General features: G+C 50.9%; 8 protein-coding genes across 8 annotated transcripts; 2 read left to right on the top strand and 6 right to left on the bottom strand.

Moving 5' to 3' along the window:
• Window positions 1-304: 304 nt before the first annotated feature.
• BDQ94DRAFT_162580 (C2H2-type zinc finger protein) lies at window positions 305-1,432 on the bottom strand (the record flags this gene model as incomplete). The annotated part of the gene is made up of 5 exons (XM_026769579.1): window positions 305-350; window positions 400-473; window positions 533-979; window positions 1,034-1,156; window positions 1,298-1,432. 5 exons carry the CDS (start codon window positions 1,430-1,432, stop codon window positions 305-307), a joined length of 825 nt encoding a protein of 274 aa, XP_026621821.1.
• A 367-nt stretch (window positions 1,433-1,799) lies between these two features.
• BDQ94DRAFT_151580 (uncharacterized protein) lies at window positions 1,800-3,888 on the bottom strand. The gene has a single exon (XM_026767778.1). It carries the CDS (start codon window positions 3,062-3,064, stop codon window positions 2,810-2,812), a length of 255 nt encoding a protein of 84 aa, XP_026621820.1. The 5' UTR covers window positions 3,065-3,888; the 3' UTR covers window positions 1,800-2,809.
• Window positions 3,889-4,102: 214 nt separating this feature from the next.
• BDQ94DRAFT_174468 (ubiquitin family protein) lies at window positions 4,103-5,164 on the top strand (the record flags this gene model as incomplete). The annotated part of the gene is made up of 3 exons (XM_026772354.1): window positions 4,103-4,124; window positions 4,195-4,410; window positions 4,485-5,164. 3 exons carry the CDS (start codon window positions 4,103-4,105, stop codon window positions 5,162-5,164), a joined length of 918 nt encoding a protein of 305 aa, XP_026621819.1.
• A 479-nt stretch (window positions 5,165-5,643) lies between these two features.
• On the top strand, window positions 5,644-8,227 carry BDQ94DRAFT_151576 (putative RING and UBP finger domain protein). The gene is made up of 2 exons (XM_026767777.1): window positions 5,644-6,604; window positions 6,670-8,227. The coding sequence occupies exons 1-2, from the start codon at window positions 5,699-5,701 to the stop codon at window positions 7,885-7,887; spliced, it is 2,124 nt and encodes a 707-aa protein (XP_026621818.1). The 5' UTR covers window positions 5,644-5,698; the 3' UTR covers window positions 7,888-8,227.
• BDQ94DRAFT_183256 (3-demethylubiquinone-9 3-methyltransferase) lies at window positions 8,176-9,363 on the bottom strand (the record flags this gene model as incomplete). The annotated part of the gene is made up of 1 exon (XM_026774365.1): window positions 8,176-9,363. Exon 1 carries the CDS (start codon window positions 9,178-9,180, stop codon window positions 8,176-8,178), a length of 1,005 nt encoding a protein of 334 aa, XP_026621817.1. The 5' UTR covers window positions 9,181-9,363.
• A 2,602-nt stretch (window positions 9,364-11,965) lies between these two features.
• BDQ94DRAFT_162576 (uncharacterized protein) lies at window positions 11,966-13,253 on the bottom strand (the record flags this gene model as incomplete). Its single annotated transcript, XM_026769578.1, has 5 exons — window positions 11,966-11,980; window positions 12,088-12,189; window positions 12,232-12,594; window positions 12,625-12,800; window positions 13,118-13,253. 5 exons carry the CDS (start codon window positions 13,251-13,253, stop codon window positions 11,966-11,968), a joined length of 792 nt encoding a protein of 263 aa, XP_026621816.1.
• Window positions 13,254-13,433: 180 nt separating this feature from the next.
• Window positions 13,434-15,444, bottom strand: BDQ94DRAFT_162575 (uncharacterized protein; the record flags this gene model as incomplete). Its single annotated transcript, XM_026769577.1, has 6 exons — window positions 13,434-13,614; window positions 13,644-13,696; window positions 13,810-14,167; window positions 14,370-14,476; window positions 14,876-14,880; window positions 15,093-15,444. 6 exons carry the CDS (start codon window positions 15,442-15,444, stop codon window positions 13,434-13,436), a joined length of 1,056 nt encoding a protein of 351 aa, XP_026621815.1.
• Window positions 15,445-16,382: 938 nt separating this feature from the next.
• Window positions 16,383-16,619, bottom strand: BDQ94DRAFT_151567 (uncharacterized protein). The gene has a single exon (XM_026767776.1). The coding sequence runs from the start codon at window positions 16,578-16,580 to the stop codon at window positions 16,407-16,409; it is 174 nt and encodes a 57-aa protein (XP_026621814.1). The 5' UTR covers window positions 16,581-16,619; the 3' UTR covers window positions 16,383-16,406.

Below are 16,619 nucleotides of genomic sequence, written 5' to 3'. Positions count from 1 at the left end.
AGTGTATGACACTGCTTGAGAACATCCGTGGCCGTTGTCTACTGGAAGCGAACAGACCTAGTTGTAAACACGTTCTTTCATTCTGAGATACTAACTACTAACTAGGGGATTAAAAAAAAAAATAAAAGCAACAAGCATTACATCATGAATAAATCACAAAGTATTGATCAGAGTATTGTTGCAATTCAGGATACTAATGCTCGGGCGAATTTTTTGCATGAGACCGTATTAGCCGCCAGCGGTGAGGAATAGAATATCAGACCAGATTCAATACACAGAGATAGATAGACGTCAGACAGTGGCCTCAATGAAGCAGTCTTGTAGCGAGATTGCGCCATATGCTCTGGTAGCTGGCTCATGACAGCGTCCGAAATCAGCCTGTGGAATACCGACACTTACATTTCAGGCCCGTACGAGCAGACATCAGATTTGAATCCAGCGATGAGCTTTCTGAGTGGCAGTATCGTGTTGTGCTTTTTCAGAATGCAATAGCTCTCTGGTCACGGAACACATTCTGAACCTGCCGCTGTACCTTCTCGAATCGCACAAAGGCGCAAGATTCGCTTTCCAGGTGATTAAACAGAGCAGCTATAGTAACAAACTGCTTCCTACACTTCGCGTTTGGACAATGATATAGCTTCTGCTTGTGCACGGGCGAATTGAGATGTTGATTAAGTGCGGTCAAGCTGTTGAATTCCCGATGACACAAGTAGCACTCCCAGTAGGCGCCGTTGTATGCACGGGAATTAGCCTTGTATTGAATGTTGTCATCCTCATTCCATTCAAGCAGCTTCCTTGTAATGACGCCCTGGGTGTCACGGCTGCGAACGAATTTGTAGATAGTCTCGCGATTGAGGCCTGTAGCACGTTTGCAGGAGCCGGTTTCAAGGTGGTGAGCGACGCCAGTGGCCGTAGTAAAAGCAGCGTTGCAAAAAGGACAGAAGATCTCTTGACCGCGGTGAATCTTCGAATTCAAGTGCTACAAGCGAAGTCTGAGTTTATTCACGATGTTTGAGGAAATAGAAGGCCTTACCATCTTGAGGTTATTCTCGGTATCGAAACGCCGGTTACAGGGGTGGCAGTAGTTCTTGTAATGGGATTTGGCCTGCATATGCTGTTCTGCAGCACCTTCCGTATGGAACATCTGCGTGCAAGTCTCACATGGTCATGTTGGAGCCCAATGGTCCATTGCATTCATGTGCTGATCCGCTGACGTTTGATTGTAGAACTTCCTCCCGCATGTCTCGCAAGGAATCTTGGGTGCGTGGTGTCTGTAGTCATCCATATGTTCCTCCACTTCCCATTGAGTCAAAAACTGATCATCGCAGGTTTCACATTCGTACCGCACGCCCCAATGGCCCGTGTCGTTCATGTGCTGGCGACAGGCATACCAGCTGTTGAAGTAGCGAGGGCAGGTTTCACAGGCGTACATTGTGGGTACTAGAGGGGTGTCTGGAAAGCAATGATGCTGCTTGGACGGAAATATTCTGGGCTTACTGTGGTGTGTCGAACAAAGATGAGGCCAGAAGACTTATGTTGTCTCTAGCGGTGGAGGGGCAGGGACCAAGAACCACTATTGCACGAAGTAATTACTCGACTGAACCCAGCCAGGAAACTATAAGCACCTTATTTGCAACCTTATCAGAGGGTGCAACGAGAGCAGTCGAAACAGAGGTTTGGACTAGAATTGAAATAATGATGAGTGAAAGATGGAGGGTGATGTGAGTGAGTTCCGCTACGATCGATCTATCTTCAGCCTGCGGCTGAGCACCAAGCTACTCCTTGCAGTGATGCTGGATGTCCGCTTTCACTGGGCAACATGAGCAACAGTAATGCAAAGGATACATTCACCGCGCATGTATGTCTCTATAGTAAGCAAACTTAAGTGTGAGGAATGCTCTCACAGTCTACTCACCCATACCGCATCGGAAATGTAAACAAAGCACCGGGCATCTGTCGCTAAGACCCACTCATCAGCTGGCAGCTGCCATTCTTCGGAGAAGGGCAAACTACTGTCCATAAGACATTATTTTGAAGCTCCCGGCTAAATCGGTCCGTTGGCTCATTGGATGAGTTTGGAAAACCGGAGGTTGTGGGTTCGAGTCCCATGTAGATCGTTTCCATTGGTCTATTGGCTCAATGGTAGAGCGCCGGTCTCCTATGACGGTTCGGTTTTTTGCTTCGGATACGTACTCTTCTATCCACCCCCATTGACATGAATGAGTGCTTGAAGGCTTTGACGTCTGTCAGACATCTTCTGTGAAGTTTGGATAGAAGTGATGTTTCTTCAACTTCAGTGTGGATGCGAGAGTCCCACTGTCGCACCAAGTTTAGTGTGCAATTGCTGTGTATATGTTTGATCCATGTCACCACCGTGCTGGTTGAACTGAGTATTGAACTCAGGATCTCTGTTGCTACAGCCCTCAAATATGTATCATCTTGGCGACCTTGTTAGTCAACTCTTTAAGTCTACAACGTGTATGGGTTAAGGCCACAACAAGCCCATTATGCCTAGCTGTTGGGTGGGGACGGTAATCACACCGACAGCAGCTTGCCCGCATGCGCCTTGCCGGCAGCCGTAGTTTATGATAGGCTTGTTGATTGAGAGCGGATCACTCAACGGGAATTGAGAATGGTACCACCTTTCTTTGTTTATCTAGAGTCACCCTCTTCAAGCAGAAGAAAGTTCCGAACCGACGTAACCATAAGTGGAAGGTCATTCCGTCCTACGACCCAGAGAGTTGGACGCGATAGTGGTAGTCTCGTTGGGTTATCATGCCTTCAAAACAGAAGAAACACTAGTTCGTATTTAGGGAAACTTTCTTACAGCCGCCCAATGCAATAGCCTGTATGGCACATACGCACATTCAACCACGACAGATGACGCAGCCAAGAGACAGTTATCAAGAGAGATAATTGATACATGACTGGTGAGTAAATAGTAAATAGTGATGATGCAAACGATGAGCTGGTATATGACACTGGAATGCATGCAGTCATGGATACGATTCAGTGGTGCCCGGCCAAAGCGGGGCATTCCGGATGCGACGATCACCTGACCCATCTCCAGCCGCTAGCGATGGCCTAAGGCCACTTCCCGAGGCCGCGCCGTCGAGATAACAGCTGGAGAGGATCCCCTTCCCCCATCTTCCGATAAGGGATGCCCCCAACTCACACGTCATCGCCGTTGCTGCCGCCGCAAGGCCAGTTGTCGCATTACTCCCTGATCACCACCAGTTTGCCTGGTGAGAGAATACCAACAATAATGAGCAATTCTTCGGAGTAGCAACGAGTATTTTCACCGGGAGTTTCAACGGGTTCTATTTCAGGAACACGGCTGCGGTCTGGATTGGGTCGGGCTGAGATACCGACTGGTGGCGTCAGTGGCGGGTACGGACGGAGTCGTCCTGGCCGCTCGTAGACACTCCCCCGGACTGATATCAGGCCCCGGCAACTGGCTTCGTCTCACTCCAGGGCATCAGGAGTGCCTACCACATGGGTTCAGGCTTTGCCCCGTCGTCTAAGTTTGCAGGACAAAATTTTCGTATGCGTTACCACTCTTTCCTTTCAGCAACCATTCCGTAGTGAAAACCCAATAATAGGTGGCTGCCGTGGGAGCCTGAGTCAACCCAACCAGAACCTTTCTAGTAGATTCTCCCCCAAGCGCTTCAGCAACGAAGCGTATTGGAGAACCAAATGACGCAGACCAAGCGGATTCCGGTGCAATAGCCGGATGGCAAGGGAATCCCCCAGGAGGTGCCAGAAGCGTCGCCCGAAAGGTACTTCGTCTGACAGGCTAACACCGCTCGGGCTAAGGTCCCTGCTGCTCTTTTCCTTTTATTGCGACTTAACCTCTAAGCCATTCCCTTGCATCACGTTATCTCACTGACCGACCTCTGACTAAGGCGCTTCGCCTCCGCCGCCTCCCCTCATTCACCTCCTCTCCTGACTACTTAAGCCTTCTCTTCCTTCCTCTCACTACCAACCCTCCTTCATCCCTCATACCTCTCATCCTACCACTCACCTTTCGCGCATCGCCATCTGCGATCCTCTCCACAACACTCCACCTAAATACATACACCGTTAACTGCGCTTCCACAACATGCAGATCTTCGTTAAGACCCGTGAGTATCCCTAACTACCTCTCAAGCTTAGCATTAGGAATCCATCATCTGACTGCTTGTTTCCATCTAGTCACCGGTAAGACCATCACCCTCGAGGTCGAGTCGAGCGATACCATCGACAACGTCAAGACCAAGATCCAGGATAAGGAGGGTATCCCTCCCGACCAGCAGCGTCTGATCTTCGCCGGAAAGCAGCTGGAGGATGGCCGCACGCTTAGTGACTACAACATCCAGAAGGAGTCTACTCTCCACCTCGTCCTCCGCCTGCGTGGTGGTATGCAGATTTGTAAGTTGTCCCGAACTCTATTTGCCACCCTGTTGGCCACCCTCACTTGGACCGTATACTGACCTCAAATTTAGTCGTCAAGACCCTGACCGGAAAGACCATCACCCTTGAGGTGGAGTCTTCTGACACCATCGACAATGTGAAGACCAAGATTCAGGACAAGGAGGGCATTCCCCCGGACCAGCAGCGTCTGATCTTCGCTGGAAAGCAGCTGGAGGATGGCCGTACCCTGTCTGACTACAACATTCAAAAGGAATCCACCCTTCACCTCGTCCTTCGTCTGCGTGGTGGTATGCAGATCTTCGTCAAGACTCTCACGGGAAAGACGATCACATTGGAAGTTGAATCTTCCGACACAATTGACAACGTTAAGACCAAGATTCAAGACAAGGAAGGCATCCCCCCGGACCAGCAGCGTTTGATCTTCGCTGGTAAGCAGTTGGAGGATGGCCGTACCTTGTCCGACTACAACATCCAGAAAGAATCCACTCTTCACCTTGTCCTTCGTCTCCGTGGTGGTATGCAGATCTTCGTGAAGACTCTTACCGGCAAGACGATTACGCTGGAGGTGGAGAGCTCGGATACCATTGATAACGTCAAGACTAAGATTCAAGATAAGGAGGGCATTCCCCCGGACCAGCAGCGTCTCATCTTCGCTGGTAAGCAGTTGGAAGATGGACGTACGCTCTCTGATTACAACATCCAGAAGGAGAGCACTCTGCACCTGGTGCTCCGTCTCCGTGGCGGAAACTAATGCCTTATTTTGATCTTTCTTCTTTAGCACGGCTCATCTACGGTTGAGTGGCCTGCATGGCGTTGGGACGGTTGTTTTCATCGGTTTTTATGATACGGATAAATTGGGCATACCTTAGGGTCACCATCTTCCATGGTGCCTTGCGTCATTCTTTTACCTAGGAATCAATTCAATAATCATATTCCACCTGATATCTACCGCTTTTTTTGTAGATTTAGTAGGAACTTGAGGTAGACCGTTACACGCTTTCAGAGACGCCGTCAACGTGCAGTTCAAGTCGCTATCAACCACCTTACATAACAACCTGAGACGATATCAAATAGGAACTGAATATCTTCAACTTCATCTACCTGTAAGTTATCGAACAGTAACAGACATCGAGCGTGAGTCACCGTCTTCGCCACCCGTATCTCGGCACGTGACTGATACCGTCCCAAGGCGGCGTGGGACAGGAAAGTAGCTTCCATTCATGAAGCTGACCCAGGAGAGCAGTTGCAGGCCTGTAGCACGCTGGAGATGTGAGCATCAGTCGTGATGCCCTCCTACTTCTACCACATTGCGATCGAATTATTTGCTCGCCCGCACTCTGACCTCCAAGGCACATACCCAGGCGTGGACAAGCACTCGACGTCGCTATCTTTCGACTCCGCATGCGAAGCTCTACTCCCGTTCCAGAAGCGCCGGCACTCACCGTGGGCACATCGATCTTCTCGTCATCAAGCGCATGGGAAACACCCACGCCCCTCACCCAACACTTTCGCCGAAACCCACGGCTCAGACTCTACAACCAGCGTTGCAGACCTCCGTACCCCTCACCTCTACGCAACTTCGCCGACAAGCGCATCCGACTTCGAGCGCGACCTCAGGCTTGATAAAGTATCCATCGAGTGCATTGACATGATTCCATCGGAGCAGGACACAACTGCTGCGAAGCGGACGGGCTGGAAGAATGCAAAGGAGAATCCCATCGCGACCGGGATCGGCACGGATATCTTGGGAGGACTACGCACGAAAGGCAAATACATACCGCTGGACCAGAGTACGTCGGAGAGTGTTTGGGGAATCGTGCATCTTTACCGAGATGCTCAGGAGACGCCGTTCTTGACAGAAGAGGACTACCCCTCGTACTTGAAAGGTTCGGCAGCTGCGGCGAGGACACCGTACGATGAAGTGGCCGGCAGCAGTAGGCCCCCGCGCGCAGAAGAGCATATGCCCGATGAGGATTGCACGACGCTATGCATCCTAGCCGTGCCTTCCTATATGTCGCCGTCCGACTTTCTGGGGTTCGTGGGCGAATCGACTATGAACGATGTCAATCATTTCCGCATGATCAAGACCGCTCGAGCGAACCGGTATATGGTTTTGATGAAGTTCCGCAACGGGAAGAAGGCCAAGGAGTGGCAGAAAGACTGGAATGGAAAGGTGTTTAACAGCATGGAGGTAAGTGCATCATGCATTGCTTGGTGCAGATCCACAGCTGCGATGCTAACGCGCCCTTGCTTCAGCCCGAAACGTGTCATGTCGTCTTCGTGAAAACCGTCGAGATACAAGCCGTTGAGCCGGGCGCGCTGTCTACTGGATCACAGACTGGCCTTCTCTCTCCACACGCTGCAACGAGCCCTGTGCGGACGACACCCATTTCAACTACGCAGTCAAGCTCCATACCCTCCGCTACCCTCTCTACCAGGCCACTGGCGCCTCCTACCCCTGCGCTTATTGAACTGCCAACATGTCCAGTGTGTCTAGAGCGCATGGATGAGACCACCGGCTTGCTGACCATCATATGCCAGCACGTCTTTCACTGCACTTGTTTACAGAAGTGGAAGGGAAGTGGCTGCCCAGTATGTCGATACACACAAGACGACATCCGGCGGAACAGCCAAGCCGCATTATATGATGATGAACCAGCCGAGTGCAGCGTGTGCCACTCGGACATCAACCTCTGGATATGCCTTATTTGCGGAAACGTCGGCTGTGGACGCTATGACGGGGCACATGCATTTGCGCATTACAAGGAAACGGCGCATGCCTTTGCTATGGATCTCTCTACGCAGCGCGTCTGGGACTACGTCGGCGATGCCTACGTGCACCGCATCATCCAAAGCAAAACCGACGGCAAGCTCGTGGAACTCCCAGCAGCCGACAACAGTGCGCTTGACCCTCCAGACTGGACGGACGCCGTTCCGCGGGAGAAGCTAGAAAACATGAGCGTGGAATATACCCACTTACTTACTAGTCAACTGGAAAGCCAACGGGCCTATTTCGAAGAGGTAGTTGAGCGCGCCGTGGACAAAGCGTCTCAGGCCAGTGCTGCCGCCTCTTCCGCGCAGGACGCAGTCGAGAAAGCCACCGCCAGCTTGAAGAGCCTACAGGCGCAATATGACACCCTGACTAGCGAGATCATCCCAGGACTGGAGCGCGATAAGGCGCGGGCCGAAAAGCGCGCGGAGAAGTTCGAGACCATGACGCGCAAGATGGAGAAGGAGTGGCGGGAAGAGAAGACGATGAATGAGAATCTGATAGAACGGGTTGAGCTTTTGAAGTCCGAGGTGGAGAGTCTGAAACTTGCGAATGCCGACTTGACGGAACAGAACCGGGATCTCACGTTCTTTATTAGCGGGTCGGCGCGACTGCAGAATCAGGGCGATGATGTGGTGCAGGGGACGGTCAGTGTGCCTGAACCGGAGAAGCCGAAGAAGAAGGGGAAGGGGAGGAAGAAGTAATCCGAAGGAGACTTTCGTCTTACTTAGTAGGCTCGCCGGTTCGAGTCGATTGATCAACCATACCACTATGCAGGAGGTGTACTTTTACAACACAGTCCACTTATATCACTATATCACTATATCACTATGAATGCGGACCAGCATCAATGCAAGAAAATAAGCCTAATGCAATGAAACACCTATCTAATGCTATGACAGTAAACGAATCACTGCATCTATAGATACATATCATACATCACCCATCCATCTAATAATATACATACAACCCATAACCCCCGCGCCCCCCAATTACAATCCCTTCCTCACAGCCCAGAAATAATTCCCCCAACTCTCCGACCCCTTGACCAACTTCCACCCCAACCCCGGAAAATACACCACCCCCTCACACCTCCATTTCGCCCCCTCCAACGCCTCACTCCCGCCCCGAGCAGCCCTCCCATCCAACCCCCTCATCAACCCCTCCTGCACCCACCCCTCCAGCTCCCCCGGATTCACAAACTTCTTCCACTCATGCGTCCCCTTCGGCACAACCCCAATCGGCCACGGCGCCTCCGCAACAACCTGATTAACCAACCACGACGGGAACGTCCTCGCAATCGTAGACCCGATCAGCCATCCACCGGGCTTCACCATAGACAAACAATTCGACAGGAAGCTCTGCGGAGTGATAGACCCGGGGATATTATCGATATGCTCGAGCACTTCGAAGAGGGTCACGATATCGAATCTTCTCTCTTCTGCCTGTAGAGTAGGGATGAACTCCTCCAACGACGCATTCACATACTTGAACCGCCCACTATCCAGATGCGCCTGCACGGAGGGGTCGAGGCGCGCGTGGTCCCGCGCGATCTTTATCAGCGTGGGGCTGGGGTCCAGCGCTGTTATTGAGGCGGCGCGCGTGCGGGTCAGGGTTCCCTCCGAGGATGAGGCTGGGATCGTGCGCGCTAATGACTCCGCGAAGATGCCCCCTCCGCAGCCGATGTCAAGGTACCGGAGGTTGTTTTTGTTGTAAGTGTTGGAGGCGTCCATGGGCGAGGACGGCGTCGTGCTGCTTATCGGGGTCGATTCGGCCAGGCATGAGGCGATGAAGTCGTGGCGAACGGGGTTCATGAGGTGGAGGACGCGCGAGGGCCCTTGGGGATCCCACCAGGATGTGGCGAGGGAGGAGAAGTGAGAGAGTTCATTGGCGGAGACGGAGGAGTGGTGTCGTTTTGTGGTGGCGATGGTGGTTGTGAGGGTGCGGAGGGTGCGGAGGAGGGTGGTGGTGGTTGAGGTTGAGGTTGGGCGGAGCATTTTGGGGGGATGTATTTGGTGTGTTGTTTGTATGTGTAGATTGGGTTGGATTGGAGGTTTGTGGTTTGGGGTGAGGAAGGATGGACTGGGTGGATGGTGTTAGTTGTTGGGTTTGGTAGATATAGATTGGGATTGGTGGTATGTACCTAGAGGAAGTGATTGGATGCGACGCGCATCGTCAATGGCAGAGATAATATAGCGAACTAGCTGCAGCGCTGGTCTGGCAGAATTGAAGCCGAAGTTGCGATATTGCGGATGCGGATGTCGGGGGAACAAACATGCCAAGGCTGTGTTTGTTTGGTCTGCCTGCCAGCCAGGTACGTACTTTACTTAACTCTCAAGAGTTCTGAGTGTTTGTTTGCTCGCAATGAATGATCGCATCCGATGTGATAGATCAACTCTCTTGGATCAGATACGAGGTCTATGTGTAGAACACAGCCTCGGCTGCTCTCCATGCATCGTGGCGTGTACATTGCCCCATTCCCCTCCCTTCCACATCGCCTACAATTCAGGCGATCAGGCTACCACTACTAAACTAATCTCCTACTGTTTGCCTACGATGGGCTTACTTATGGTACCATAATACAATAACTGTACCTCCCACAAGGTACCCAGTACACATCCACCGCGTACTGCTTCACTCAAAGGGAAAAGAAAAGGAAAGGAAAGAAATGTGGCACCTCAATATACACACTTACACAGCAACTTATTGCTAATAGAATATTCCCTCATATTCTTCCTTATCCCCCCGTCACGAACAAGGAATCCACATCTCCAAACACAGAATAAAACTCCGTCGGTGAACCATGATCCAGCCAACTCTTCCCCACTTAAGGGAGTGTTCTACGTGTCTTCTGGAAGCATACTCTATCCATACCGTCGACGTTTACGGAGTCTACCTAGTTTTGTTAGTTAGTTAATGTTCTAGTCAGGGTTATGGGGCCGGCCTGGCCATTTTCCTTTCTGTGCCGTTAGTCTAGCTTGATGGATTTTCGGTGTTCGGAGGAGGGACCCAGATGGTTAGTTGGTTTTGTTTTTGGTCCATCTTTTTATTCTGGTCTCATTTTCTCTCTCTCCCTTATTTTTCTCCTGTTTTTGATTCTCCCTGACTCTGCCGTGTGAAACTGATAGCTGAATAATCGATGACAATTCATGGGATAGATAGATAGTAGGTCTTCATTACGAAAGAGAAAATAATCGGCCGTCCTTAACACGGCTCTCGACTTACCCGGTGCGGTTTAAGCTATAGTATCTTAGTATAGTTTGAGTATGTTATTCCTTCTCAAGCAGACTAGTCAGGTAGTCTCGGGTCGGGTCTCGTTTTCATGATGCCGGTGAAGATCATGAGGGCGTGCACTATCTGCGTAGAGTAAGACTGATTGTCTGTCTTGCTCTGGGCAGGCTTGATTCTTGGGGTTGTCGATCAGGAATGGACCGGCCAGAGGAGAAGGGGAGGGGGCGGAAGGTGGAAGATGGGTCATGGTCTTGCCACTATGACTGCTATGGTATGGAGAAATCTCCTAGTTTGTATGGAGTAGCTCCATATAGGTGTCGCGTAGTGTCGGGGAAAATAAGGATACGAAGAAAGCGGTGATATTGATGCGGTGTACAGCAATGAGGGAGCAGTAATGTGTGTGTATGTGTGACTGACGGAGTAAAGTAATACGCGCTATATACCAAGTTGGGATGAATATTTAGTGCTAGGGAGATGAAAGTGGTGGTGGTGGTCGGTAATCGGATGCTCTCCGTAGTTCTTCTGTCTGCCTTCTCTCTCTCTCTCCCTTCCCCTATCCGATGGAAGACGGAAGAGGTCGCATTCGGCTGTGACGACAATGGTCGTACTGCAGCTGCAGCTCCTCAACTACACTAGTAGGGTAAAAGGAAAACAGTGGCGACCAGAGACAATGCGATTCAGGAACTTAACTTAAATCCTCCATGCATCTGCGCGTTGACCTGGGGCTGACGATGTGATTGTCCTGCATAGGCAAGCTTCCAGAAAGAGGCAAATCTGGCGCTAGAGCATCTGCTACTGCATCATCCGATGGCGATGCATCCATCGTCCCTCGTCAATCTGACGGCTTAGTCGACCGTCTCTCAATTCATGCGCCGTGAACCAGACCACACCACCTGTGGAACTCTCTCCTATTCTGCTTTGGGCAACGTAGCTCTCGCAGGGCCCGTCCTCTCCAACAACTGAAACTCCAAGCGGCCACTCGCAATTAAGCCTAGCCCGTCGGTCCAATCGTATGTCCCGCATATGATGGTCGGCCGCCGTGTCCCTCTTCTTATTAAGTATTACTCAGTGAGGGTGATGCAGGCGGCAGTTGGTAGGACGTCATCATCGTCCGCTCTAGCCACACTTCTCCTCGGACCCCGAGCGCCCCTGAATTTACGTGGGCCAAGTCAAGCCATTCCCAAGGCCTACTGTACATATTTGTCTCGAAGAACGAGTCAATCTAATTCGCACTGCCTAGTCCCAAGGCCAACGTTCGGGACAGAAAACCAGCCGTGGGGCCGAGAGAATCATTCAACACGGATCCGCGACCAACACGGACACCTGCAGGGATTCCGGGTGACGATGACGATGCCGATGGTCAGATAGGACGGGCGCATAGCTGTCCTAATCATTAGAAATTCACACTGACCACCAGAAAGTTAATTCCGGGGTTCGCTAAGTAGTCTGCAGCTATCGTGTATCTTTTGGCTTTTATTTTTATTTATTTATTTATTTATTTATTTTTTTTTCCCTTTTGTACTGTATTCCTGTTGGCTGTCGGAGCACCGGTTATGAACAAAGCCGCTGTGCGTTGTCGTGGGATCTTCCACTCAGGGATGTGACACGAGCGCCAGAAGGGAGAGACAAGGGCCACCATCGGCCCAAGGTGGGTGACGCAGCCGCAATGGCACATGGGGGGTGGAAGGGGAGAGGAGAGGGGAAAAAGACGCTTTAGAAGCCTTCCATTGCCCTTCCGAGCTCTTTCTAGAAGGTCGCCGGAAGCCCGAAGTGGGCTTGGCAGTCAACATGACTGGTTCAGATGGAGGTTCCCATACGATGTACGACTCCGTTAGTGTGTGTAGCAGTGGAGTCAGTCTTCTGCAAGGGAGACCAACAAGGTCACAACCGAAAAGGAAAAAGCAAGCAGGGGAAATACAAAAATCGACAGAGAAAAAATGGCAAGAGGGGTGGGAAAAGAGAAAAAAGGAGGGAAGCCCTGAACTGAAGCCCAGAGCCAGCACGGGTGGACTCTCTTCGTCGCAGCCTCCTCCGTCAGGTCCGTAGACTAGCAAGACTAGGCGACTAGTCGCAGGACTAGGGCATTTCTTGTAGGAACCGGGCGGGAAAAGACTCCACGGCCCATTACCGCCCTCCGTATCATCAAACCCTGCTTTTTTGCGCTTCAGAATTAGCCCCTTCTTGGTTGGTGTTTCCTTTGCTCTCTACACCTTCGCTGAACCAGTCAGCATGTGGTCCAACGTGACATGCAGATCGGTGAGTGGGATGGGAAACGAAGCATCCGACAGGACGAGGCTGGCCTGTCCCTGCAGCCGGATGGGAGGGAAGAGAAGACCAGAGGAGAGAGGGGGGGGCGCGGCGCTGCGTGGAGGGACGGGTTGAAGCACTATGTAATAGTGCGTTCAAAGCTCCTCCAGGAGGTCCTGGGCCACGCCCGATTCCCCATCATTGGAACCTTTCTAGAAGGAAATTAGCTTTCCCACCGTTGTTCTTTCGGTAATCACAGGCCATGCTGAGACCCTCTTCCAAAAGGGGCAAATCACATCTTCCGTTGAACAGCCGAATCGCCTGGGGTTAGTCCGTGATGCCTCTTCGCGGCTGGTCAATCTGATTTTAGTCTTCTGTAGTAAGGTGAAGTAGTCACTCTAAAGCGAGATTAGCGATCGCGTCGCCCTGAAATTTCGTCCAAGAAAATAGGCTGACAACAAATAAGAGTCATCCATTTTCGCTTTCTTCCCGAACAAGGCATCCTGTTGGCGAGCTTGTGTAAAGAAGCTAAAGGATTTTCTTGCCCTCTCCGGGAGGTTTGGAGGGCGAAAATGGAGCAAAGCCACGCCATAGGGTGATGGTTGATGCCTGATCGGAGCCGGCGCTGGAGAGTTTTTTTTTTATTTTCGCATTGTGTCGCACGATACTTTTGAAGCATGCAGCCAGTCCGATCTGATCACCTGGTTTCCATTTTTCCTCTCCTGCTTTCTTTTTTTTTCCATTTGTCTTTGATCCTTCCAATGGTTTCGGCTTATCCTCCGTGCCCTTCCTTTTCCCCTCTCGATGGGCGCACCAGGGGCAGATAGAGGCCCCTTGAGCCAGGGAAACTCCTGGGGTAGGTGCAGGAGTAGCTTCCGAACAGTGATGCAATATCCGTGGTCAAACTCCTGGCCCAGTTACCAGCCACGATCGGGGGACCTTGTTCCTCATTTCTGCCTTGTACCAGTTTACGTTATATCACACATCCCCCTCTTCCTCACATTTTAGCGCAAAATGTGTCCCGTGGGATGTTCTCTAGTCATCGCGTGTTCCTCCGAATTAAGGCGGCGAGGAACCGTTGTTATCGGCCGCAGTTTCCCTGTTCTTCCCTCACGTTTTCCTTACAGCATGTCCCGAGGAATCATGACCGGGGAGGGGGTATATGGAAGCAATGGAAGGTAATCGCCTGGCCCGCGGCACCAGAAAAAGAATAATATTGTCTGTCCTGATTCATTCAGATCGGCATCATCCCGCCGATACCCACCCAGCAGGAGCGATTCTCGCACGGCCAGGGAGAGACGGGGAAAGCCACGTTGTGGAGCCGAGCGCTGACGGTGACCTTCTGGTGCCGCCAGCTTCTTCGGGCGAGTTGAGTTCACTGGAGCCACTTGGGGCCTGTGGTGGAAACGTGCGAAGCTGTAGTGGTACTTAGAGTCGTGGTAGCCTCCGTGAACTAAAGCGTAGTCAGTACTAGTCTCGTAGCAGTAAGTAGTAGTAAGTCTGGGACTGAACTAGTCAAGAAGAAGTCGTCAGTGAAATTATTATAATAATAAGATTAATTATTATTATTATTATTATTATTTTCCCATTTTTTTTTTTTTTTCATTTCATTTCATTTTCGATTTTATTTTACCGCCACTACTGTTGGAAGGGGAAAAGGAAGGACCTCCAACTATACTAATTATAATAACATTTAATTTTAACTTACCTGCCAGACCAAGTGGTGATGGTCGGAAGGAGAGGAGCACATCCAATCCTCACTAATAAGACTACGAACGGGTGAGGCACGCACACCGTATGGACACTTGGATCACACTAGAAGGAGTAGAAGAAGTTATTTTAACTGGATCTATAAGAAAACGAACAGCCACCTGCTGTTTGGCTCTGCTTTCGCCCATTAATATTCACCTGCAGCCCCCGAATCCCCGGTTGATTGATTGATTGATTGATTGCAGGATTGATTTGAGAAGTTGATTATTATTATTATTATTATTATTCTGAATTTATTTTACCTCCTCTGAACTCTTACTCTGCCTATTACTGTTCCTGTTTTACCGACCAAAACATCCCCATCCATCCATCCATCCATCCATCAGCATCCAGAATTATCCTTCCATTAATTATTCTGTCTCCATCACCTCACCTTACAAATTCTCCCCTTCATCTTATTTTTTTCTCTTTTGGCTTGTACCAAGGAGAAGAGTCAAAACTCACTTCCTCTTTATTCGTTTTTTCATAATTTCGTTTTGACTTTTTATTTATTTTATTTCCTCATCCTTTCTCCTCTGCCTCCCTGTCAAACCTCCTTGCTTTTCCTTTTTCCCACACCCACACTTTTTCCCCGTCATCCTGCTGGTGCATTTGCTTTTCCGCCTCTTGCATCGGTTCGCCACGGCCGTGTGGTTCTCGAGGAATTTCCCTCCCCTCTCACCTTCTATTGCTTCTCCCGTCAGAATAACCCCGAGAAGCTCCGTCGAACAGGCCTCTTCTTCTTCTTTCCCCATTGCTGGCTGTTTTAACTCTTCGGAACCCCCCATTTTCTTTCCGTCGATCCCCTCCTTCCGCGCGCAACATAACAACAACATTTTGGGTCTCCCCAGACCGTGTCCATCTTGACCGCGTTTCACCTGAAAGCTGTCATTTCTTTCCTCGGTCTCTGTAAGTACCTCATTCTTGGCTCCTTTGGCGCTTCCCACACCGCAGCTCCCCCGCGGCTGCTTGGTCTCCCTCCCCCTCTCCTTCGTTTCCCCCCAGTCAATGATGACTGCCTTCCCTTGCTGCATGTGGAAGGATATGAGCGCCTGCAGGTCACGTCTCTGTGCGATCCACCGTCTTATTCGTCGCATTCCCTGGGTTCTGAACTTGCGCGCAATGCCGTCCATTGAGTGGGCTCGGACTGGGGATTTTTCTCACCACCTGTTTTGGTGGGCAAAAGGAAAAAGGAATTTGAGACACTGAACAGGCCGCGCACAAGACAGCTTTCCCTCACTTGATTCTCGTTTTGCGCGCAGTTGACTAATCTCCTACTGTGCCCCCATTCAGATCCGATCCATAAGCCACCGTTCGAGTCCGAATAATTTACGTCCTGTCCGATTACCCCTCCTCTGGAGACGCTGAGCTTTTCTCCTGGGAGAACCCGCTGAGACACTGCGACGGCGCGCACATTCACTTCCTGCGACCGCATACATACCAAAAGTGAATCCGGACCTTGTCGCAAATTTGCGTGCAAACCGTAGCGACACTTGGGTGATTACAAGTCTTGCGTGTTCCCTACGACCGATCCGAGATTCATCGAATTTACACCGGTGACTTCGAGCCGCTTCCATTCGATTACCGCTGGATAAGTCTCGCTGCAGCTATCCGTGGAGGTCAGAACTAGGATCTTGGTCTTTGCTGGGTCAGTTCCGAATCTACTCTTACAAGACAACTGCGGACGTTCCGATTCGTGAAGAAGCGCCCGTTCTCTCCAACACTGCGGATTCTGCTCCTAGAAGCCAACACTCGACAGTCAAGTGTCTGGGCATCTGGCGATACCAAGGGTCCTCATCCGCGCTGTTATTAGCCGCCCAGCCGTGAGTCTACTGCACAGTTTGGGTTGACAACTCGCCCTTGTCCTCACATTCCTGATTACGAGAAATCCGTAATCCCGGTCATCTTCGCCCACGTCACGCCTCGTCAGGACAGAAAGTCCTTGAGCTACGGGTCGCGCAAAGCAAGGTGAGTTTTACAGTTATTTTCTTCCCGTTTATCCCGGCAAATCATCTGTCCATGACGTCTGTTTGCTTTCAACCGTATTCGGTCTGAAGTCGGTGGAGCACTCGCGGTCATTCTGCCAGCGTGTTGCCTGATTGTTGGGAGTGGTTACTCCCATATGCAAGCCACGACTGCGCTGTTTGTCTGTATCACTATTGTTTTCCATTGCGCTTTGTTAGCGAAGCTAACGCATCATCTGTCTCAG

Source organism: Aspergillus welwitschiae, assembly GCF_003344945.1.
Source record: "Aspergillus welwitschiae strain CBS 139.54b unplaced genomic scaffold BDQ94scaffold_42, whole genome shotgun sequence".
Classification (NCBI taxonomy): domain Eukaryota; kingdom Fungi; phylum Ascomycota; class Eurotiomycetes; order Eurotiales; family Aspergillaceae; genus Aspergillus; species Aspergillus welwitschiae.
Note: the sequence above shows the minus strand (reverse complement) of the source record. Positions and strands in the feature narration are given on the sequence as shown.